The sequence below is a fragment of the Ursus americanus genome, chromosome 25 (genome assembly GCF_024610735.1).
Source record: "Ursus americanus isolate L20-20 chromosome 25, mUrsAme1.1.p, whole genome shotgun sequence".
NCBI lineage: Eukaryota > Metazoa > Chordata > Mammalia > Carnivora > Ursidae > Ursus > Ursus americanus.
The window spans coordinates 30,345,612-30,370,091 of NC_142151.1; the positions used below are offsets into that span (position 1 = coordinate 30,345,612).

Sequence of the window (24,480 nt, forward strand, 5' to 3'; positions counted from 1 at the left end):
ACAAGGGAAGAGAGGAAAGATGGGAGGAAGGAAAGAAATGGGAAGGAAGAAGCCATGAGGACGACATGGAGGAATGGAGAAATAATGATAAATCTTTGGTTGAAATTTGAAACTTCCTCCTGATAATAATTGGTTTTATTTGTCACATCCAAAGGTTTTCCAAAGGTGTGCCAATCAGCGAGGTGGAATATACAGATTTGACAGCCATGTCACATCAATTCCTAAGAAGTTACCTATACTAAATAGAAAAGCAGGGGCTCATCACAATGAGTGTGTATGTAGGAGAGGTGTTAAATTGAAGAAGGCAGCTCATGCTTTTTGGTAATTTACAATTCTATGAATGTCACATAAGTCTTTTGGAATCTGAAATATCTGAAAGAGTATCCTAGTGATTGCAATAAATTATCAAATATCAAATACTGTTACACTTCTTGCCCTAAGTAAATGAAAATAACTGGGGGGAGAAAAAAGAATGGGGCATTTTAGCATGTTTCCTCCATTAAAAAAAAAAAAAAAAAAGGAAAATGCTGAAGCTTTGTAATACCTTCCAAGAAAACAAAGGATTTGTCTCCTCTTTGAAAAGGGATGTGTATAGAAAAAAATATGCCTCTACCCTAATTACCTACATTTTGGTTTTAATATTAACTAATAGAAATTCAGTGCCAGTGGTGTGCTGGTAAATGTTTACTTAACAATCAGTTTTCTAGGGGCAAAGGAGTGGGGAGACCTCTGACTTGTAGCATTTGCCAATTTCTGTAGTGTAAATACTCCCACCGTGGCTGATTACAAGCTACCAACATGATGTCACTGCTTGTGGAGTTATTAAGAGATGCTGACAATTGCTTTCACTGGCTCTAGCACAAACTGGAGTATACCATTTTATTTTTCCTCTCCTAACTTGGATTTTACTACTCATTATTGCCAGCATAATATTGTTTAAGATGTTTTCCTCATTGCAAAATTTGTATCAACTTTCAGTGAGTAACTTTAGTCATGAAAAGCATGTTATTTCCAAAGGAACCTAAAGAAAGCACCAAGACCCATGCTGGTAAATGCTGCTGCAGACAGATGCTGACCCTATAGATAATCTGATACCTGACAAATAGGCTGCACCTGCCAGCGTTGGTCTTCTCGAAGGATAAACTCTGCATGTTCCCCTATGTGAATGCAATCTCACTGTACCCGCTCCAGGTGGGCAGAGCCAGAGTCCCTGCTTCAAGTTCATGAACAAAGCAAACATCTCCCCCGCAGAGCAGATTCACTCTACACCACTGCTATAGGCAGACCGAGGGAAGTCCCTCTCAAAACTGATCTCAGTGTCAAGTTAGTAAAGGAAAAAGGTCACTGGTGTATGCAGTTTTTCTCCGAAGGAGACTGAAAAAATTTAGTTACACTAACCTGAGTCAACCACAGTACCAAAGATATTGCTCATGTTGCCAATTCATTGTTGGCTCTACAGGAGAGAATACCTCAAATAAACTTACAGCAATTAAGATATTTGCTAACATTTATGACCTTTTCATTCAGCAAGATTCACTTTTGTTAGAACCAGTCAACACCTGTCTTAAAATCTGTTTGGAGAAGCTGTGGTCATAAATAAGCAACTACTCAGCGGACACCTCTATTGTTATGGAAATTGAGACTATTTGATCACAGGTTCCCTAGAGGTCTTTTCTTGCATTCTGCATGCCATCTCCTAGTGACTTTTATACTCATTGTGACAACATCAAACCTGACATTGCCTACGATGCCCTCTCCTCTCCCGGAAATGTCTCCCATTTCATAGGCTCCATCCTTTGTATCTTCTCTGCTTATATGAAATGCAGTACAGAGTTCCATTTGCATAGAACTTCTAAAACAAAAACAATGAGACACAGATGCAATGCCCTTGACAAGACTTGAATGTGACTATAAGTTGGCCTACCAAGCCGTGTGAAGGGCAGAGGTTTTATCCACATCAGCACAGTCTGTAGAAATGTGACAAACATGAATGTGTGAACGTACTAGGCTTTGGAGACAGGTTTCCTGAATTGATTCAGCTTTGTCTCTTACGAGCTGCATGATGTTGGGAATATCAACCTCTCTGAACCCCTTAACTATAAAACGGGGAAAGCTTGCTTTACAAGGGCTACTGTACGAATAAACTGAGAAAATCCTCATAAAGCATTCAGAACAGTTTCTAGAACATAAAACACAATAAATGTCAGCTATTATTATTGCGAATTAGATACACAGGTGAAATAAGAACAGATATTTAGGCATGTACTATGGCATTCAATTGTGTATATTTTTTGCTATATTCTCCTTCTAAAAGTAGTTCAGATCAGTGGTTTGGATTGGCTTTGCAAACACTGTTTAAAAAGGTGTCATATTGATGGGAGTGTATTCAGCTATTACATCTTCTGGAAAATGTGTGTCGACTAAGGCACTGCTTCACTCAAACCAAGTCTTTTATTCCTTGTTCATAAGGGGAAACAGCAGAAAAAGCTTTGTAACTAACACTTTTGTCTTTAGTATATTATTCACCTTTTCAATACACCTTTCCTGTTAATATTATTCTTCACACAGAACTTATCATATTTCTATCCACCCACTGTAGCTAATCTTGCTTACAGAAGAAAAAATTAACCCCTTAACATGACCTTCAAGGTTCCCACAATCTGACCTTAGCCTATGTTTCTAACTTGTTTCATTACTTCTCATCCCAAATTTGATACTCTCGCCAGACTTGATTATTCACTCAGTTCATCATGTATTTTCATATGCTCACTCCTTCATTTATTTTTTTCATTCAAATACTTTATACTTGCTTACTATAGGCCAGAAACTTTGCTAGGTGTTAGGGATTAAAGATAAAAAGAATGCACAGGCTTGTTTGTAGACAATGAGCTCAACATGTGAAAAAGAAGAGCAAGTGGGGAGAGAAGATATAAATTTAAAAACAGAGTGAGTCCCATGGATGCTGAGTTTCTGTCCTAGCCTTTGAGGTCATTGTTCCTGGTGCACTTCCTTCACTTCCACAAGTGACTGTCAACATCTCATGAGCCAATGAATCCTTACTTAGCTTTATCGAATTTGAGGTAAGTATCTCATTTTGAGTTGAAAGAGTCCTGATATTTTAAGAGCTCTGATGTCACACAGTCAGGCAATGGGAGCTACAGAGAAATTTTGAGATGCAAAATGTTTTTAAATAGATCAAAATGTGCTATTAGATCAAAAGTGCAATAAAAAAGCAGTTCTAGTTAACTGTACAGAAGATGGATTCAAAGAGACCATTTAGGCACCTCTTCTCCTGTTCAAGGATTGAGTCCCTAGTCCTTAGAGAATTTCTATTGAAATAATCCACTGAGGCCTAGTTCATTTGGCACCTCTTCTATACTGTCTTTCTGATTCCACTCTGCTGGCGTGAATGGTCCTTTGTTCTGCATTCCTGCAGCACATCCCTTGTACCTCTAACACCATGACTCTCATAATTCGGCTACATCAGGATCACCTGCAAGGCTTGTTAAAACTAGATTGCTGGGACCCACGCCGAGAGTTTCTGATACAGAAGGTCCGGGGTGGGACTTGAGGATTCTAACAGGTTCCAGGTGATCCAGATGCTAATACTCCAGGAGCCACTGCTCTAACATATTTCATTGTAAGCTGTGTTCTCATTCCTTTGCTCATCTGCAGCTCCTGCTGGGTTAACAGTTCCCTAAGGATTTTCTTATTCATCTTTGTGAAATTCTCAGTAGCTAACATAAAAGTTTACACAAAATTGACATTTGATATGATGTGTAATTAACTATGGAGATAAGATAAACATTTTACCATAATAAATTCTCTTAGTTACCATCTAGATTCCCTCAAAAAATGAAGTGTAACTAGAGAAAATATCAAAAGGCAGAATATATTCTGACCTCTCATGGGTTGCCTAATTTTGATTAAATCTTTTTTTTCCCCCCCCTGGAGAGAGAGAGAGAGATTAGGCAAAAGACCTGTATACTAACAACAATAAGACACTGATGAAACAAACTGAAGACATAAATAAAGGGAAAGATATACCATACTCATGGATTGGAAGAATTAATATAGTTAAAATGTCCATTTTACCTCAAGACAATCTACAGGGTCAATGCAATTCCTATTAAATTTCCAATGGCATTTTTCACAGAAATAGAACAAACAGTTCTACAAGTTGTATGGAATCACAAAAGACCCCAAATAGCCAAAGCATTCTTGAGAAAGAAGAGCAAAGCTGGAGGTATCACACCCCCTGATTTCAAACTGTATTACAAATCTATAGTAACCAAAACAGCATGTGGACACATAGATCATTGCAACAGAATAAAGAGCCCAGAAAGAAACTTGAGCATAAATGGTCAACTGATTTGCAACAAAGAAGTCAAGAATACTTGGGGAAAGTGGGGAAAGAAGAAATGAAAGTCTCTTTAATAAACGGTGCTGGGAAAACTGTACAGCCACATGCAAAAGAATGAAACTGGACCACTATCTCATACCATACACACAAATTAACTCAAAATGGATTAAAGACTTGAATATAAGACCTGAAACCATAAAAATGTTAGAAGAAAACATAGGTAGTAAGCTTCTTGACATTAATCTTGGTGATTATTTTTGGGGTCTGACACCACAAGAAAAGGTAACAAGAGCAAAAATAATCAAGTGGGATGATATCAAACTAAAAAAGCTTCTGCACAGCAAAGAACACAATCAACAAAATGAAAAGCTCACCTGTGGAATGGGAGAAAATACCTGCAATCATATATCTGATAAGGGGTTAACATCCAAAATATATGAAGAACATACAATAGTAAACACAATTTGATTAAAAAATAAGCAGAAGATCTGAACAGACATTTTCCCAAAGAAGATACAGAGATGGCCAACAGGCACATGAAAAAATGCTCAACATCACTAATCACCAAGGAAATGCAAATCAAAACCACATGGAGATATCACTTCACACCTGTTAGAATGGCTATCCTCAAAAAGACAAGAAATAAAAAGTGTTGGTGAGGATATGGAGAAAAGGCAAACCTTGTGCAGTGTCTGTGGGAATGTTAATTTGGCACAACCACTATGGAAAACATTACAGAGGTTCCTCAAGAAATTAAATATAGAACTACCATATGATTCAGCAATTCCACCTCTGGGTAGTTATCCAAAGAAAACAAAACACTAACCTGAAAAGATATATGCACTCTCATGTTCACTGAAGCATTATTCATAATAGTCAAGAAATGGAAATAAGCTAAGTGTCTATCGATAAGTGAATGGATAAAATCTTGTATAGACATGTAGAATATTATTCAGCAATAACAAAGAATGAAATATTGCCACCGGCAACATCATGGATGGACCTTGAGGGCATTATGCTAGGTGAAATAAATCAGAGAAAGACAAATACTGTATGATCTAATTTATAAATGGAATCTAAAAGAAACAAAACAAAACAAAAATAAAAACCAATGTCATAGGGGTGCCTGGCTGACTCAGTTGGTAGAGCACGTGACTTCTGATCTCAGGGTTGTGAGTTTGAGCCCCACGTTGGGTACAGAGATTACTTAACAACAACAACAACAATAAAAACAAGCTCATAGATAACAGAGAACAGACTGGTGGGATTGTCAGAGGCAAGGAGGGGTGGGCAAAAATGAGTGAAAGGGGTCAGAAGGTACAAATTTCTAGTCATAAAATAAAAAAGTCCAAAGAAACCATAATGGAAATATATTTTTCATATGCCATAAATGAACAAACAAATAGTTAGTCCTGGGGAGGTAATGTACAGCATGGCAACTGCAGCTAATAATACTGTATTACATATTTGAAAGTTGCCAAGAGAGAAAAATCTTAAAAAGTTCTCATAACAAGAAAAAAGAAATTCTGTAACTATGCATAGCGATGAATGTTATCTCGATTCATTGTGGTGACTGTTTGCAATATATACAAATATTGAATCATTATGTTGTACATCTGAAACTAATATAATGTATAAAAGAATAAAAACATTAGGTTTAAAATTATTTTTTTAACCATGTCAGTAAATTAGATTTTTGTGACTTAAAAAATAGCATGGAGCCTACCTTAAACCCTGGGAGATAGGGAAGGCCAGTCTGCATGGGATTCTGGGTATTCAGATCAGATCTGTTTTCTTTATTGGAACTGACATCCTCGCTCTTGTGAGCTAAGGTGGGTAGCTGCTGAAACCAAACATGCCTAAGACAATATTCTGTTCTTACTTTACCTTTCTCATTGTCTCTACATGCCCCATTGGGAACAACGGGCAATGACGCACTTCTTGTGCTTCTTGTATTTAGCGTGATCTTTATAATTCTTATTGCATCTCCGGGTAATGGGATAGAGCTTTAGAAACCTGGATGCGGTATGTAAGGTATACAGAGAAAAGATTTGTAGAGTGGCATTACCTTAAGCATCCTGTGACGTTGTAAAATATATCAAAATCAAGCAAACCGTTTGCTTTGGGGTAGTCTCCTTCTGGCCACCCCGAGAAAGGAATGATGATATTCTCAGTCAGGATAAGCAAGGCTTCTGTTATCATGAGATTCTTGAGTTTGTCATTCGATGACAAATTCCACAGCAAACCTAGAAAAGCAAAGAGTACTATCAAAACAGTGCAGGGATGGGTCAAAAATACTACTGAAAAGATGAGTTAAGGCCAGCATCCCCAGGTCTGTGGCTGGTTGTTTGGAGAAAAGGGTGAGGGAGACAGCGCCTCTCCCAACCGAAATAATCCGTTTAGAATTTGTTAGATGGCAATGAAGCTGATCCAAAAAGAGAAAGAGAGAGAGAGATTATGATATAAAATTATGCAGGTTCAAATTAGTCAGGAATGTGAATGAAAGTTAGAAATCCTTTAACGTTGATGCTGTTTCTCTTAAAAGATCCCACCATTAAGCTGACCTTACTGAGATAATAAATTCTGGTCTCACCAATGTGGAGACTGGAAATGATCTTATTTTAATAAAGACTTCGATGTTTTTATTTTTATTTATTTTATTTTTTTTTAAAGATTTTATTTATTTATTTGACAGAGAGAGAGGCAGCCAGCGAGAGAAGGGACACAAGCAGGGGAAGTGGGAGAGGAAGAGGCAGGCTCCCAGCGGAGGAGCCCGATGCGGGACTCGATCCCAGGACTCCAGGATCACGCCCTGGGCCGAAGGCAGACGCTCAACGACTAAGCCACCCAGGCGCCCCTTATTTTATTTTTTTAAAAAAGATTATCCCTTTTTTTTTTTTTTTAAGTAATCTCTACACCCGGTGTGGGGCTCGAACTCACAACCACGAGATCAAGACTTCACGCTCTACCGACTGAGGCAGCCAGGCGTCCCAAGACTTCAGTGTTTTTGAAGGGTCATATTTTTTCTCCTGTAGAAGAAGGGAGAGAATATCTCCCTCTGCCTCCTGCTCCCCACTACCTGCAACTTCCACCTGATATTCGCCTCCCAGTGAGAGCAGGAAGGGCCCACAGAAAGTCTTTGCCTATACCTATGCCTGTCACCAGTAGGCTGACCAACATCACCAATTAATATTTATTAAATCCTACCCAGTGACAGACTGTCTGTCCTCCTGGAATTTATGCTAGCTACCTCATGTATTTCCTATATTATAGTTTGGCAGTGAAGGAGATACAAGAGTATTTGATCTATTTGCCAACGTGTATGGCCTAAAGCATTGGTCTGAGGCTGGTACCATTGTCCTCATTCAACTTTCCCTTTCCTCTTGAAACCTCTCCCCCTGACCCACCATTAAAGAGAAAGGCTATATAAGCTGACTCAGAAAGAAATTAAGATAACAGCACACTGTACTTTCTTTCTTTTTTTTTTAATTTTTATTTATTTATTTGACAGAGAGGGAGACAGCAAGGAGGGAACACCAGCAGGGGGAGTGGGAGAGGAAGATGCAGGCTCCCAGCAGAGCAGGGAGCCCGATGCCGGGCTCGATCCCAGGACCCTGGGATCACACCCTGAGCCAAAGGCAGACGCTTAATGACTCATCCACCCAGGCGCCCCCACACTGTACTTTCCAGGGCATTTGTGAGACAGAGCCTGAAGCTGGATATCTCAGAGAGAATACAAAGTGGGACATACGTTTAGGATTTGTTTTTCGCACAGATTTGGCATTCAAATACTTCCGATTCAGTGGAAGGACTACGCACCTCTCACTGGCTATTCCAGTGACTCGCGGGACATGTCAAGTCGCCTCGCCTTCTTTCGTACCTCAGTAAATGACTCACGCACTAGCACCCAGGGCGGCAGAAAGAGAAGGGATCTTGATTTTCTTCCCTATTCATCCCTCCACCACCCAGTCAGTAATACTGCTTTGTCTGCATAAAAGAACAAGGAAGAACAAGTATACAGGACCATCTACCTTGTGAAAAAAGCAAAGGTGCTTTTTTTTGGGCTGAATTATGTGGTGATATCATCACCCCTGATTTTAATGACTGAAATAATCATCTGTGCAGTTAAAGCTTGCTAATTATTCAACCATACTAATATTTGGCCCTCCATTTAGCACACTCGAGGCCAAACACAGTCTTTTGACCTTAATCAATTTACTTTGGCTGTGTACCAGTATGTAATTTCTGAACCAATAACCAAATTTCCACTGCAGCCTACACTGAGCTTCTGTCAGATAGAGCGACACTGGGTTGGTGTCCTGTGAGGACTGGCATTCTGGCCCAGGAGGAGGTCTTCTGATCCAACTCCAGCTAGGGATTAGTCAGGAGCAGTGTCCCTCAGCCCCAGGTGTTGCAACACAATGACTTCATTCCTCCCACTTCATCTTGAGGGGCACTGGACGAGGGAGTGACAAAAGAAAACTTCAAAGGTGGTTGAAAACAACTTAGAGGCAGGTCTGAGGTGGCCGAGTTGTGTGGTTACTAAGCTACTAAAGAGAGTTACAAAGAAAAGAGAGAAAAGGAAAAAGAAAAAAAGCTTCCTGTTTTAAATAAACAAACAAATTAACAGTCCCTGCCTGCCAGAGGCTTAAAAACATAAAGCATAATGACATTTCCTCTTTTTAAAAAGGACCACACAGGGCACTCAAAGGAAAAGTATACCTTACAACAAAAACCAGAAGAGGATTAATTTTAAACAAAGGGAGTGGAATTTTCCTTCAACAGTCCTTTATAGCTTGGCATGCAGTATTACTTCTATAAAAGAATCTGTTTTGGGAGTGTCAGTATAATTTTTGAATTTTTAATGTAGGATATCGTATAGAAATGTCATGCCTGCCAAATTTTTGTATGGCACAAAGCTAGGAAGGAGCTTAGTGTTCACTAGAGATTCGGGATTATATATACTTAGACACTCCCCCTACCTGTACATACAAAATCAATAAAGGACCAGTTATAAATTGGGAAAATATGTATGACAATAAGAGGTTAATATCATTAATATATAGAGTTCTTATAAATCACTAAAGATTCAATTGCTAGTAGAAAAATTAACCCAAGCTAAAAAACATTATGATCTACTATACATAGGAAAGCATTTTCTCTAGTAATGAAAGAAATGCAACTTTAACAGCTAGATATCATTTTTTTGTGACTATAAGAAGGCGAAACCAGAACTAATGAGTAGAAAATTCTAGGGGAAAAGATTCTGGCTCACTGAAAATATAAACTTCTAAGAGAGCTTTGAAGAAAACAGAAAGATCTGCTTGTAAGATTCAGCTGTCACTGGGGCTGATAAAAATGAGCTCATCCTTAATGAAAACGCTGACAAGGGTTTTTTTTCTTTTTTTTCTTTTTTTATCCCAAAGCTAGAGAGTTACACAGACTAGCAGTTTCCAAATGAACCTAGTGGCATATCAGAATCACATATTCCTGGGCCACATCCCAAATTTACTGGCCAGAATCTCATGATGGATCTTAGGAATCTGTATTTTAAAAATGATTCCCAGCACCTGGCTGGCTCAGTGGGTAGAGCATACGACTCTAGATCCCAGGGTCATGAGTTCGAACCCCACACTGGGCGAAAAGATTACTTAAAATGATTCCCATTTCTGGCACTGAGAAATGAATGGACCAGATGACCCCTGATAGAGGTTCCTTTCAATGACTTGATTCTAGATACCCTGAGATAGTATTAGGTTTTAGGTTTTCATTGGTCTGACCTTTAACTTCTGGTTAATTTATTCATAGCACCTAGATCTCTATTATAGTTCTTTGTTGCAGCTGATAAGCCTGTCATTTTCTATCACTAAGTTCTCATTTGAGCCAAAAAGAAAGAGAAATGGATTCTGGTAAGGACATACTTTGAATAATTAGCACTTAGAGATAATAATAACTGCATTATCCAGAAATTTATTGCCAACTGTGATATTTGTAAAAAAAAAAATAGCTAACTTTAGTAAAGGGACCTTATAAGATATTAAAATCCATGTTTTATTAATATTGCCCTTTAGGACTAGAAATACAATTATTTAACAGAGTCTGCATGACACTTGGGCAGCAAAAATTGCAAGCATTATGATTAAATGAATCCCTGTTATCAATGCAGAAGGAGGAGGAGGAGCAGGAGGAGAAAAAGGGGAACTAGTGTGTTTAACCTCGTTTTGCAAAGTGATCACAGAACAGGAGGATTTTTTTTTTTTAAGTAATTTCCCTTGCATGTATATACTCTTTTCACCTAAGTTTTGTAAATCTTACCTGAAGTACCACACTATTGCAAAGGCCATTTATTCCAAGTTATATATGAACCCAAGGTAACTTTTTGCACATTACAAATGCAGAAAAAAATAACATACATTTATTTTTAAAAGGTAATGAATATTTTACAGTAAAATGTTTCTGCTATTAAAAAACAGCAATCCAATTACATATTTCCATAAAATGTGCAGAGGTCAATATGCATTTTCAACAAATCTCATCATCATCCCGACCCTTCCTTATGTAACATGCAGAAGGACAAGAATCTCCTGCTTCATTCTTCCCAAGGCAGAGCCCTACTCACTCCTGAAAGTGCTCATTACTCAGTGACCCTGAAGATGAACCTCTGAGATCAGTATGTACTGTTCTCATTTCGATTAAAGTACACTACCACGCTCGCTTGGTAAGGGAGGGGAACAATCTCACAGAGGGAAAGTCTTTGATCCTGAAGTCTTTTCATCTGAAAAGGAAAGAGCTTCCCTCCTAGGCTGGTACTGAAAAAGCCAGGAAGGTCAGTGAGTTGATGTTCTCTCCCAAATGAACAAAGCTCTGGTGCTTCTTTTATGCATATATAGAAATCAGATGGTTAACTGTTTTATATCTTGGCCAGAAAAATCAGGGTCTTACCAGAAAACACACTTCATTCTCTTATTTGTGTGTAATCTAGATATTCCCAGGTCACAAGTCTCTCTCTCTTTTTTCAAAGAATTAATTAATTAATTAATTAATTTATTTTTAAAGATTTTTTTAAAAATTTATTTGAGAGGGAGCGAGGGAGCATGAGAGAAATCAAGCAAGAGTAAGGAGGAGGGGCAGAGGCAGAGGGAGAAGCAGGCTCCCCAATGAGCAGAGAGCTGGATCTCAGGACCCTGAGCTCATGACCTGAGCTGTAACGGAGACGCTTAACTGGCTGAGCCACCCAGGCGCTCACAAGTCTCTTTCACATATTCAATCAGACAGCCACAGTTGTTGAGAAACTTAGAGGAGATGCACTGTTGTTATTGCATACAGCCACAAATGAAGTAAGTGGCATCCTAATATTAAAGGATGCAGAAGTAGTTCTTTAGAAGCCCCTTCTTTCACAACTCCGCTGGGGGGATGGCAGGAGACAGGGAGTAAGGTATGATGGGATGGCATCTGAAAATGCTTCAGAGGAAAAGATGCCTTTTGAGAGGGTTCACCAGGTGGTCAAGGTGTGGAAAGGATTCTAGTCCAAGAAACGGCAGAGACAAAGATACCAAGACATGGAACAGACCAGCTAATCCTCTAGGATTTCAGAAGCTGGGCTGGAAGGGTATGAAAGGAGACACTGCTGCCCACGGTTACCAGGCTCACGTCATAAAATTAATTGTGTGGCATACTCCACAGTATGGACTATCTTAGACGTAATGGGGCAGTATTTTCATATGAGAAAGAAATAACTAGGAGCAGAATGGTGGATCAAGTGGGAATGCGCAATACTGAATCAGAGGGTGGGTAAGAAGTGATGCAACAGTACACCAGGGGCGTGAAGAGGACCGAAGCACGTCAGTGGTAAGTGGAGAGAGAGGAAAGCTCAGAGAGGAGTGAAGGAGCTCTCTGATCTGCGATTCTTAAAGACAAGCCCTTTCCCAAAGTGTAAAAATGAGTCACTCTCTGCCCCAAAAGCAGTGGGTGGGAGCCACTTTCATGGAGCAAAACACCCAGATAAAGCTAGATTCTGGGCCTTGTGCTCCGCTAGCTGTGTAATCCTGGGCAATCTACTTCTCCCTGCTGCGTGTCACACTGATCATGTGGAAATCATCAATAATGCCTTATGGAGATGTCAGGGGGCACAAAGATGAAAAATGGAAAGTCCTAACTTAGTGACTAGCCTGTAAAAGGGGCTCAATTATAAGATGTTCACCAAATAGACAAGGAAAGATTCACATATATTGTTGTTCGCTTTGTGTTTCTAAACAAAGATCAGACATATCTACATTAAGTCAACAGTTTATTTCTGAGGCCCTGAAAGCACTTACTTGGCTGTTCTATTAATAGAGCTAAAGGAAGTTATTTGGAAGGATTTGTATCAAACATTCAAGCATCAACTCAATTCAATTAGCATGTAATGAGCACCCTCTGGTAGGGGTGTTTGGCTTGTTCTAGAAATCCTGAGAACTGCACAATAAACCTCCATTTATCAGCTCTGTAGATTATCTAAAGATAACTGAATAAGGTTTCTATGGCATTAATACCACAGAACGCTCTCTGACCGTAGTTTCCTATTGCCTAAACAAAAGAAGAGGAAGTGTGGTTCAATGGATTACTTCCTTGACACACACCCACAAATCCTCCCAAGCTCTCTAGCTACAATACGCCCTAACCTCAATACTCTATTATCCAACTCCCTCTAAATGACCAGCAGCTTCTTTTTGCTTCTTCGCTTTGCTAATGATGTTCACGTTGCTGGGAATAACTTTCACTCTCCTTCAAAACACCAGTCCAAAGAGTATCCTATGCTTCTTTTAAAGTCCACAAGGAAACATACCTCCTTTGTGAAGTCTTTTTTCGACTGTAAAACAGTGTATCTGTTTGATTCTCTCTTATGGTTGTCATTACTATGTTTTAATGAAGGAAATGTTAGGTTCTAATTATGAGGTTTGGTTTTTTTTTTTTTTTTTTTAAAGTACCAACCATTACATAATCGTTCATGTTTTAGTAGAGGGAAAAGAACATCTATAGCCTCTCTAGACTGATTCTCATTCCCTGGCACTTGAAGGCAGCCTTGTAAATGCCGGCTGAATGAACGAATGAATCAATGAATGAGTGAGATCACTCTTAATTTCTGTACGTATTTTAATATAAGTCATAAATACGGAAGGAAATTTCTCATGGGACATGACAGCATGCTGGCAGAAGGGCAGCATAGTACAGTCCTTCATAAAGTTTTATAAAATTAAAATATATCAAGATAGAAAAATATGTGATTATTTTAAGATATAAATGAGCAGAGAAGATAGAATGACAACATTTCTGCAGAAAAAAAGAATGACAACATTTCTACAGAAAAAAAAGAACTGTTGAAGGTGCCTGGGAGACTCAGTCAGTTAAGCGTCGGCTCAGGTCTTGATCCCGGGATCCTAGGATAGAGCCCCGAGTCGGGCTCCCTGCTCAGCCTCAGGGAGTCTGCTCCTCCCCCACTCCCTCCCCATCTCCTGCTTGTGCTCTATCTTGCGGGCACACACACTCTCTCTCTCTAACAAATAAATAAATCCTTAAATTCAAAAAAAAAGAAAAAAGAACTGTTGTATGGTAAAGGGGACATGGCAGAAGTATAGAACATATTCAATTTAAAATATTTGTGAAATACCTCCTCTTAAAATAAATAACACTGTCAAGCATTATTACTTAAAAATACTTTTCTAGGATATATTAAAAAGTGTTAACTTCTTTGGGCCTTCTTTTTCTCATCTATAAAAGTGAGATTTAATCACCCAATAATACCTAAAAAATACCTCAAAACCTTTCCGTGATAATTAAATTAAAAATGTATGTTTCCCACCTGGGCCACTGAAGCTACTTAATTAAAGTTTCCCCAGGGCAATCCTACTGACAATCGCAGTCTGTAATGTAGCAGGGAGAACCAGCAGGGAGCTGATGGCGATGTCGCGAGGAGGATGAGCTTAGGGAGGGCACGTATTGCATGGAGCATTGGGTGTTATACGCAACTAATGAATCATGGAACTTTACATCAAAAACCAGGGATGTACTGTATGGTGACTAACATAATATAATAAAAAGATATTATTATAAAAAAAAAGGCACCGATGAACGATTTTCTCCTCTACTGCATGTACTATTCATTTAAATGAATCTAGGTCTCTCTTCTCCACGTTTCAAGGATTACTAAAACTGTTGCTTTAATGCTATCAGACTATTTCATCCTTCTAATCTCTTGGGCAGAAAGAAGATATTTATTTGTGCAAATCAGTATTTTGAAATATAAAGTAGAGAACTAAAAAAAAAAACCACATCCAGCCACTCTCATCTTTTTCTCTTTTTTTTAGGGTGCAGGGGTGGGTGGGCTAGGGAGCAGGTATTTTGAGGGGTCCAGGCAATGGAAAGATTGGGGAACAACACTTCTTGTATTCTGACTATTTGATTAAATTGACCCTCTACGTTCAGGCACTATTTGACTTCCTGACTTGCTTTCTTCGAATAGATCCAGGGAGTGGATTATTGAGTATTAATAAAAATAACTGGGTGTGGTTCCTATTGAGTTTCTTCAGAATGCATGCCTTGGACACCCAAGACAATACTCACACCTCACACGTCCTCAACTACACAGCTGGCTGTTAGTAAACTGATGCATGATTTCCAGGCAGCGTGTCTTGCAAAGTTGTTTTAAAAACATGTAGTCAAAGTCACAGTTTTTAATGAAAAATACTGAGCAAAAGCCTCAAAACAATTTCTCCTTCAGAAAAAAAGGAATTCAAACTTGACCTGAATCTGTGGTCTAACTCAGCAGGGTGACAATGTGCCTTGAAAGCCACCTCTCAGATAATGATGAGCCCGTCAATCATTGGTTCTGGGAAGCTTAAGAAAAAACAGATGGCATAACATATCCAGCTGGGGTACCCTGTTCTACATCCTTTAATATTCCATAAACACTACCTGTTATTTGCTTTTTAGTCTCCAAGTCTCTGGTTTGCTTCAGCACCTGGAGCAGCCGAGGTACCCCATTGAGTTCAGCTACCTCCAACTTGTTGTCATTGTCTTCAAATACCAAGTTTCTCAAGGCCCCACACACGGCTCGCTGAACATCTTCATTCTGAACTTTTAGGAGCTGCAGCAGCTTGGGGATGCCACGAAGCTGATTAACCTGGGGAAGAAGCGGATGTGTATTTCAGGTATTTATTCTGATGTGGCGTTAAAGACATTGGTTGTAATATGAATGAACAGATGAAGTTCACTAATGTGGATTGGAACTCCCACCAAACAACAACAGAGACACAACCGGAGACTCACAGCATACAGCACACACCTGCTATAAGGGAGTACTTCTCACAGAGGAGCTAACAATAAATTTGAGAAGACTGAAACCTAGGAGATAATTGAAGGGGAAAGGAAAGTGACAGGAGGTGGGTAAATGACAGTGAAGTGGATAGAAAGAGTTAAGTTATAAAAGCCTTAAGCATAATGAAGATGAACAGACTTGGGAATGCAAGGAATGAGGAGTTTTATGGAAGAACAGCCCATTACATGAGTGCTTTTTTCCAGGACAGAATTTTACAGTCAATATAAACAAACAGATCTCACCTTCATTAATGGTAGAAATAAAGATTCACTTACCATAGCAACAGTAGTAGCAACGCAAACTAATCCTAAATGCCAGCTATTTTTATGATCAATTGCTTTGGGTATTTAAAAAGATTTATATAAAAATTATGCAAGCATTTTCATTTCAGTAAATAATATAACTTTACACTTTTTGAGATGCTATTTTAAAAATATTTCTCCTATCCAAATATGCAAGGAAGAATGTGCTGTCTGTTACAGAAAGGGCCAGAACAAGGAACAGAAAAATAGATGGTTTAGATTCTGAAATGGATGGTTGTTCAAGAAGAGGTCAATAATGGCAATCTGAGCAAAGTGATATTCTATTTCAGGCTGCAAATATTATCTAAAAAAATCAAGAGGTGGACACGGGGTTGCTGAAGAAAAATGTTAAGTTGAGGACTGAGGGCTGAGTGTGGAGCCTGATGCAGGGCTCGATCTCACAACCCTGAGATCATGACCTGAGCCAAAACCAAGAGTCTGATGCTTAACCAACTGAGCCACCCAGGCAACCCCAGAAATTTTTAGTAAGAACTTTTGGTAAAGATCTCAGTCATTTTCACCATCTTAATGCAGAAATTTTTAGGACATAACTGTTGTTGTGAATGGGCAGGAGTTTCCCTTTCAGATCAAGTTCATCACCTACAAATGATGCCCTAACTGCACAACAGTTCATGCTCCGGGGCCCCATAACACCTCTTCATATTTTCTATGTGTCATCAAACTCCAGCTTCCCTTTCATAGACAGATAAATGGTATTTAAGACATAATCTTCCAATGTGACATCTTCCTTTGTTAGGATTGGAAAGAAGACTAGCAAGGCAAGAATAAAAGTCAAGGCTTGAAAATAATAATAATAAAACACAGATAAGGCTTCCTTTACCCACTTCCAGGTGTTAAGAGTTTTATATATGTTTTCCAATTAATAGCTTGTTAAGAACCTTAATAGATTAAATACTCTTGGGGCCCCTGGGTGGTTCAGTTGGCTAAGCATCTGACTGTTGATTTAGGCTCAGGTTGTGATCTCAGGATTGTGGGGTCCTGCCCCCCATTAGGCTCCATGTTGGGCATGGAGCCCTGCTTAAGATTCTCTCTCTCTTCTTCTCCTTCTGCCCACCCCCCCACTCCTTAAAAGAGACAGAGAGAGAGAGAAGTAGTCTTTTGGTGCCTTTAAGGCTTCACTGGTAGTAATGAGGAGGACCACTTCCAGTTATTGCTCCCTTCAGAGGAGCCATTCGTTTGCAGAACAGGACACAGTTGGTAGACTGGTCACAGCAATTTTGTTGGGCTATGTCTAGAGCCATTCTTATATATTTGTGTGACAACGCTAATGAGAAAGATTTCCTAGCTATCAATTAATTCTGGTCCCACAGATCATCTATTTGCTCACTTCATCTATTTCCATTATTACACTTCTTTAAAAGCAGAAAGGCACACTTTATTTTAAAATAGACTGTAACTCAAATGTTTCCCTAATTCCATCAATTTCTATTTCATAGTTAGGTTTTAAAGTGGTTAAATGTATACTCTGTAAACTTCATAAATGCCAGTTATGCTAAATCTTCACACGAGCAGTATAAACATCAGGTGCGAAAAGAAAATCCTGTTTGTCCTGAAGGTAGTCTAAACTTTAGAAATATTTAATTGCTTACTTTATAATTTATAAGTTGCCTTCTTCAAAATATGATGCGAAGTGGCTTACTGGCCATATTGCATTTCCAGATGCGATTACAGAATTAGCCAAAGTGGCATATGGAAGCCTCCACTGACCTGATGGGGGTGGGTGGCGGAAGACAGGCTTTCCTTCCCCTGTCACCTCTACCCCTTTGGCTTTCAGCACTTGCTCCAGCCCTGAAAGAAGGCACTGCAGACACACCAGGCTCAGATAAAGGCTGAAATCTGCTGCAGCTCTAGTTACTGTAGAATTTGAGTCTCTAGTGTCTAGCACCTAGCTCAAATTGAAAAATAGACTTTAATTACTTTTATCCATTTTTATCAAGCAGAATGATACAAAATCAATATCAAATGTTGATGATATTCTCCTTATTGGATATAACTAGAAGGACGGTTGGTGACGGATTCTGTTCATTAGGACCAACATCAAATGTACTGTCCTTGCCCCCTTTAAATTCAGGGAAGCAGATGGGACCAGAGAGGTTGCATGTGTTTCCCAGTTATACTGAATCCTCAGGGGATTTGTTCGTCCTTTTGGGGAAAGGAGACAAGAAACAGACTAACATGAATGTCTCAGAACTTCAAAAGAGCTTTCATTTGAGATGGTTTCTAAATATATGGAAGGGCTCTATTCTGATTCTCTTTCCTGCCAACTATAAAATAAAAGATGAGGATTTCTGGTGGCAAATGAGCAGAGGGAACAGACTGACTCCTTTGGGGCAAGAGCTCCCTTATGCCCTGGTGCCTTTGCTCTCTTTTTCTTTCCCGTCTGGAACGCTCTGACCACTATGCCTCACTTCCGGCAAAACCCCACTCATTTTGCATGAGCAGGCTCAAATGTCACCTCCGTGAAATGTCACTCCCCTTCTCTCTTTTCTTCCCATTAGAATTAATCACTCCCTGCAAATTGGTATAAACTTTCAGGAAGGCAATTGGCAATATGTGTCAAAAACTTTAAAAATATTCTCTTCTAATAACCTTCACTAGGAAATAAATTGAAATGCACACACACATAATTGTAACTACATTATTTATAATAGTGAAAAATTTGAAACCATAAATGTCCAACAAAAGGGAAGACTGGTTAATGATTGTCACATATCCTTATGTTGAAGTTTCCATGGGAGAGGCAGAGCAATGTTAGAACCGACCGATATTTTATTAGTCATTATAGTTCCCTCACCAGTCAAATGGAGATTATCTAAGATTAACAATCTGCATGCAGGGTATATAGTATTCACTCAGCACACGGTAGCTACTACTATCATCGTTAATATGCCACCATTAATATGAGGTATGCAAAATATTGCTAATGTTATGACAAAGTGCTTATGATACAGTGTTCCTGAAAAGAACTGTGTAAAATATCTATGTTTTGCCATTCAAACACAGACATAAAGAAGGATATGAAATTAGGGAGTTTGGAAGAAATGAAGGGCATATGAGTTATGAAAGCAGCTTGTTATTTTGTATTTTTTTTAAAACAAGAAGCATGTATTTGTGCATATTTTTAAAAATCACACAAAAAACCCCCTACAAAGCTATATATTCGAGTATAGCTATGTACATAAATGCATTTAAGAAGTCAGAGAACAAAAATGATAACAAGAGTGGGAATTGTGGGTATGTTTTTTCTTTTTTCTTACTTTCTCAAATTCTGAGTAATGAATTCATATAAGTTTATAATAAGATTCTGCAAGACAGTTATGGCAGTCAATACTTCAGTGATGAGATCTGAAGCAGGCATACAAATAAGGTCAGTTTTAGACGGTCTTGCAGATTAAATTAAGGGGTTTGTCCTTTCTCCCACAGGCAAGGGGGGCAGCTATTGGAAAGGTCTCCCTTGGTGCTCTTAGGCGACTATCAGAAGTGGTTAAGAATGGAGGAAGGGAAATGAACCAGGAAGCAGCTGGATTAAACATCGTGATAGGGATTAGCACAGTAGCACTGAGTGGGGGAGGGAAAGATGTGGGTAGATTCAAGACACTTTTAGTAGCAGTACTAATAGGTCTTAAAAACTGCATGAACATGAGTAATGTTGAGAGGTAAGAATAAAAGAAAGTTCAAAGTCTCTGTTCAAGTTTTTGTGTCACACCACTTGGGTGAACTACCACTCACCTACAAAGAAATAATATGCTCTGATTCATTACTTCGGGGCAGGCATTGTACCATTATCTGACTGCACTGACTGCATTCTCACAATTCCTTCTAGTAGGACTATTATTTCAACTTCAAAGGTAGGTATCCTGAGGCTAAGAGAGGTTAAATATCTTGCCCAAGGTCACTGAGATAACTAGGGTGCTGGGTTCACCCTGCCCCGAGTGACTCCTGAGAATTAACGCTCAAACCACCAAGGGTCCTGCCATCCAATCCAGTAGGAAGAACAAGTTTAGAAGGAGTGTTGGACACTAGAGAAGAAGAGCAAAAGAAGATAATGTGTTCATTTTTTGAAATGCTGATGTTGAGTTCAGGGGGATGTCCAGGAAATAAATGGACACATGGTTTGGAGCCCAGGGCAGAGACAGGGGCTGGAGATGCAATGAGTCATCAGAATCTTTATCATATGGGAACAGAAGTCGTAGGAGTGGATGAAACAGGTCAGGAGATGGTGTCGAGGGAGAAAAGTCCCAGGAAGGCATCTAAGGAACATGAACATTTAAGGGACAGGTTAAAGATAAATTTTTCACAGAAGAAACCCAAAGATGCCAGAGAGATAGAAAAAGAACCAGGAGACTCTGGGCCAAAAGAAGAAAGTTTCAAAAAGAAGAAAGAGACCAACCGTGTTAAATGGGCTGAGTCCTAATCAAATAAAATAAGGATTAAAAAGTTGCCACTGGGGGCACCTGGGTGGCACAGCGGTTAAGCGTCTGCCTTCGGCTCAGGGCGTGATCCCGGTGTTGTGGGATCGAGCCCCACATCAGGCTCTTCCGCTGTGAGCCTGCTTCTTCCTCTCCCACTCCCCCTGCTTGTGTTCCCTCTCTCGCTGGCTATCTATCTCTGTCGAATAAATAATAAAATCTTTAAAAAAAAATAAAATAAAATAAAAAGTTGCCACTAGTTTCAAAAGTTTATGATTTAGATTTTTTATCTTTATGTACACTTTGTAATTATTTTTTTAAGATTTATTTTATTTTTGAGAGAGAGAGCGTGCATGTGCATATGTGCGTATGGGGGAGGGGCAGAGGGCGAGCCCCTAGCGCCCAAGGTGGGGCTTGATCTCAAGATCCATGAGATCATGACCTGAGCTGAATCCGAGAGTCAGCTGCTTAACTGACTGAGCCACCCAGGAGCCCCTAATATTTTAAGTAATTTTTACACCCAATGTAGGGCTGGAACCCACAACCCTGAAATCAAGGGTCGCATGCTCTACCGACTGAGCCAGCCAGGTGCCCCTGTAATTGTCTTTTATACATAACTTCAAACACTATAGCACTATGCTAAATATTAGCAGGATTGTGTTAATGTTCTTGGGTTATAACATAATTCTTAAATTTTTCTACCATACATATATATATTTTTAGGTTTCAGTGTGATTTTCATGTTTCATTACTCTCAAAACCAGTGTTTGTCCTAGCTTTAGAATAAGAGCTAAGAATGCAAGCACAGCATTAATCCTATATATAAGCAAAATGATATTTATAATTAAATTAGTAACTTAAGAGATGGTAGAAATCTAGCCCAACTTGAGTAACAAAAGAAAAATTCAAGTATTTCCATATTAGAAAATGAAAGCATGCATAATAATGCCCAGCTTTTTAAAATTGGAAATAGAAAAGATTTAAACATTTATCTGATTTCATCATAGAAACTTTTAGTCCAATTTCATCATAACTTTTAGCCCAATTCTCTTCACCTATATGTACAAAGAAAGTTCATTACTAGTTAAATATATATATATTTTTAAATCCTTATTCTTCTCATGGAACAAACATAGGCAAAGGGGCAGTGAGAAATAACCAATAATTATACAGCTTTTTTTTTTTTTAAGATTTTATTTATTTATTCAACAGAGATAGAGACAGCCAGCGAGAGAGGGAACACAAGCAGGCGGAGTGGGAGAGGAAGAAGCAGGCTCCTAGCAGAGGAGCCTGATGTGCGGCTCGATCCCATAATGCCAGGATCACGCCCTGAGCCGAAGGCAGACGCTTAACCGCTGTGCCACCCAGGTGCCCCTATATAGCTTTTAAAACCAAAATATTCTAGGGGCGCCTGGGTGGTGCAGTCGTTGGGCGTCAGCCTTCGGCTCAGGGCGTGATCCCGGCATTCTGGGATCGAGCCCCACATGAGGCTCCCCTGCTGGGAGCCTGCTTCTTCCTCTCCCACTCCTCCTGCTTGTGTTCCCTCTCTCTCTCTATCTCTGTCAAATAAATGGATAAAATCTTAAAAAAAAAAACCAAAAAATATTCTAGACATGGGGATAGGTTTTTTAAAGAAACACCTAAAATACAGATGCCATGAATAGAAATATTGACAGATTTGTCTTCGGAAGAATTTTTAAATCCTGCATGATGAAAGATGCCAGAAAATGCGTAACACTGGATTATATATAATATTATGAATAGATAAAGAACTCCTACGAATCATTAAGGAGATACAGATCTTAGTAGAAAAAAACAGTCAACAGAACTCTTTTGTCTGCCTCTACTTAACTGACCTGCAGGATTACCTACATTCTTTATTCCCTCTGTGAACTCTATGGATTCAAAGCTGCTAGGTTACTAGACATTGGACTTTGAACTCTTATTTCTACTAGTAGAGTTACATGTTTTCCAAGGATAACTTAGGTGTGTTTACCAATGTATTTAGGCCAACTGTACTTGTTACTGTAATCATGTAATTTATTTACCTGTTCTGAAAATGAATGAAATATAACTGTGAAAAGAGTTCTGTCTCTCTGAGAACTGATCTGCATACTTTGGAAAGACTAGAAAAAGGTAAACAGCTTTAAAAAGCTCTTTAATTATTTTTGGACAAAATTAATGTAAAAGACTAGGGAAAATGTAAAAATCCAGAAGGATTTGAACTCAGATGAATTAGTGCCACTAAGTTCTCATTTCACTTTAAAGAAACTAAAAATTGCAGATGATACATAATGGATATATTTTATGAAAGATTATGACAAACTGTGTAATTGTGTGTGTGTGGTATGTGTGTATAAATTTTTTTTCTCTGTAACTGATTAAATGACCAACTCTTAGTCTTGATTTCAAAAAACAGGAAAATTTCTACCATAAACAGATGGCTTTTTTTTTTTTTTTTGCTTATTAGATTAACAAAACCAAACAATAAAGAATAATTTTGTGATGATGCATGTAAATGGGCACTGGGACACAATGTTACTGGGTTGTAAGTTTACACAATTTCAGGGAGAATTTATTAGGGAATTATTTATCAAAACTGATAATGACTCAACAGTGAGAAGGACTGGATTTGCCTACCACCTGAAACAACTTTTAAAAACAGATAAAACATGCAATGGTTTCAAGAACTGGACATGTAGCAATGATGGATAGTGATCCCTCAGGGATGGAAAACAAGCAAGGTGAGCCCCACTGCTGTCGAAGATCACTGTCTTGAGAGAGTTCTCAGGCTATAGCGTGCTGAGGGAAAACCCAAATGGAATTCCACAAGCAGAATGGAGAAGACAGAATGCAGAAGTAGGGATTAATTAGTCCTAGAATAAACGCTGCTCTGGTTCCACCTAAAAAATCTCAAATGCAAGATTTGAAAGGATCAAACTGTTTTCAAGTAACTACATCCTAGAACAAAGCTCAGGAATATTTACAGAAATATAAAAATACCCAGCATCCAACAAGGAAAAATTCATAATACCTGGCATTCAATGAAAAATTTCCAGGAATGCAAATAAGAAGTGCACACAGATATGAGAATTAGCAGACAAGGTCATTCAAGCAGCTATTTTAACAGTCTTTCATATGTTCAGAAATCTTGAGGAAGGATGGAAAATGTTAGGTAGAAAAAGAAGATATAAAAAAAAAGACTGAGATTTAACTTTTAGAGAGGAAAACGATAATTTATGAACTGAAAAAAACAAACAAATCCAAATGAGATTGCAGAAGAAAGGATCAGTGAATTTATTTATTTATTTATTTATTTATTTATTATTATTTTTTTAAAGATTTTATTTATTTGACAGAGATAGAGACAGCCAGAGAGAGAGGGAACACAAGCAGGGGGAATAGGAGAGGAAGAAGCAGGCTCACAGCAGAGGAGCCTGATGTGGGGCTCGATCCCGTAACGCCGGGATCACGCCCTGAGCCGAAGGCAGACGCTTAACCGCTGTGCCACCCAGGCGCCCCAGGATCAGTGAATTTAAAGCATAGCAACTAAGCAGATCTAAAAGGAAACATACAGGGGAAAAAAAAAAACTAGAGAAAAAGAATAGAGTATGGATGAGCTATGAGACAACTTCGAGCAGCCAAATATGTATGTAAAAAGTTCCCAAAGGAAGGACAGAAAAAATATTTGAACAATTAATGGTTGAAAAATCCAACCAAAACTGCAAAATTTGATGAAAAGTAAAAAATCTAAAAATTTAAGAAACTCAGTGAACTCTCAAGCACAAGAAACCTAAGGAAATCTACACCAAAGCACACTGTGACCAAACTGCTCAATATTAGTGATGAAGAGAAAACCTTAAAAGCAGCTTGGGTGGGCGGAGAGAGACACAGTATGCACAGAGGAACAATAAAGATGATAGATCATTTTTTGCCTGAAGAAACACAAGTGAAAAGCAACAACTTTCAAGTACTGGAATAAAAAACTGTCAACCTAGGAATCTACTGCTAGTGAAATCTCAAGAGCAAAGA

At 38.8% G+C, this 24,480-nt stretch overlaps 1 protein-coding gene across 1 annotated transcript in view; it reads right to left on the bottom strand.

The window, feature by feature from the left end:
* PKP2 (plakophilin 2) overlaps positions 1-24,480 on the bottom strand; it is an 87,975-nt gene that overhangs the window by 30,339 nt on the left and 33,156 nt on the right. The window contains exons 5-6 of the mRNA XM_087855771.1: positions 15,314-15,521; positions 6,432-6,609 (exon numbers count right to left, since the gene is read on the bottom strand). Of these exons, the coding sequence (XP_087711897.1) occupies positions 6,432-6,609; positions 15,314-15,521 (386 nt within the window). The remainder of the gene's footprint in view (positions 1-6,431; positions 6,610-15,313; positions 15,522-24,480) is intronic.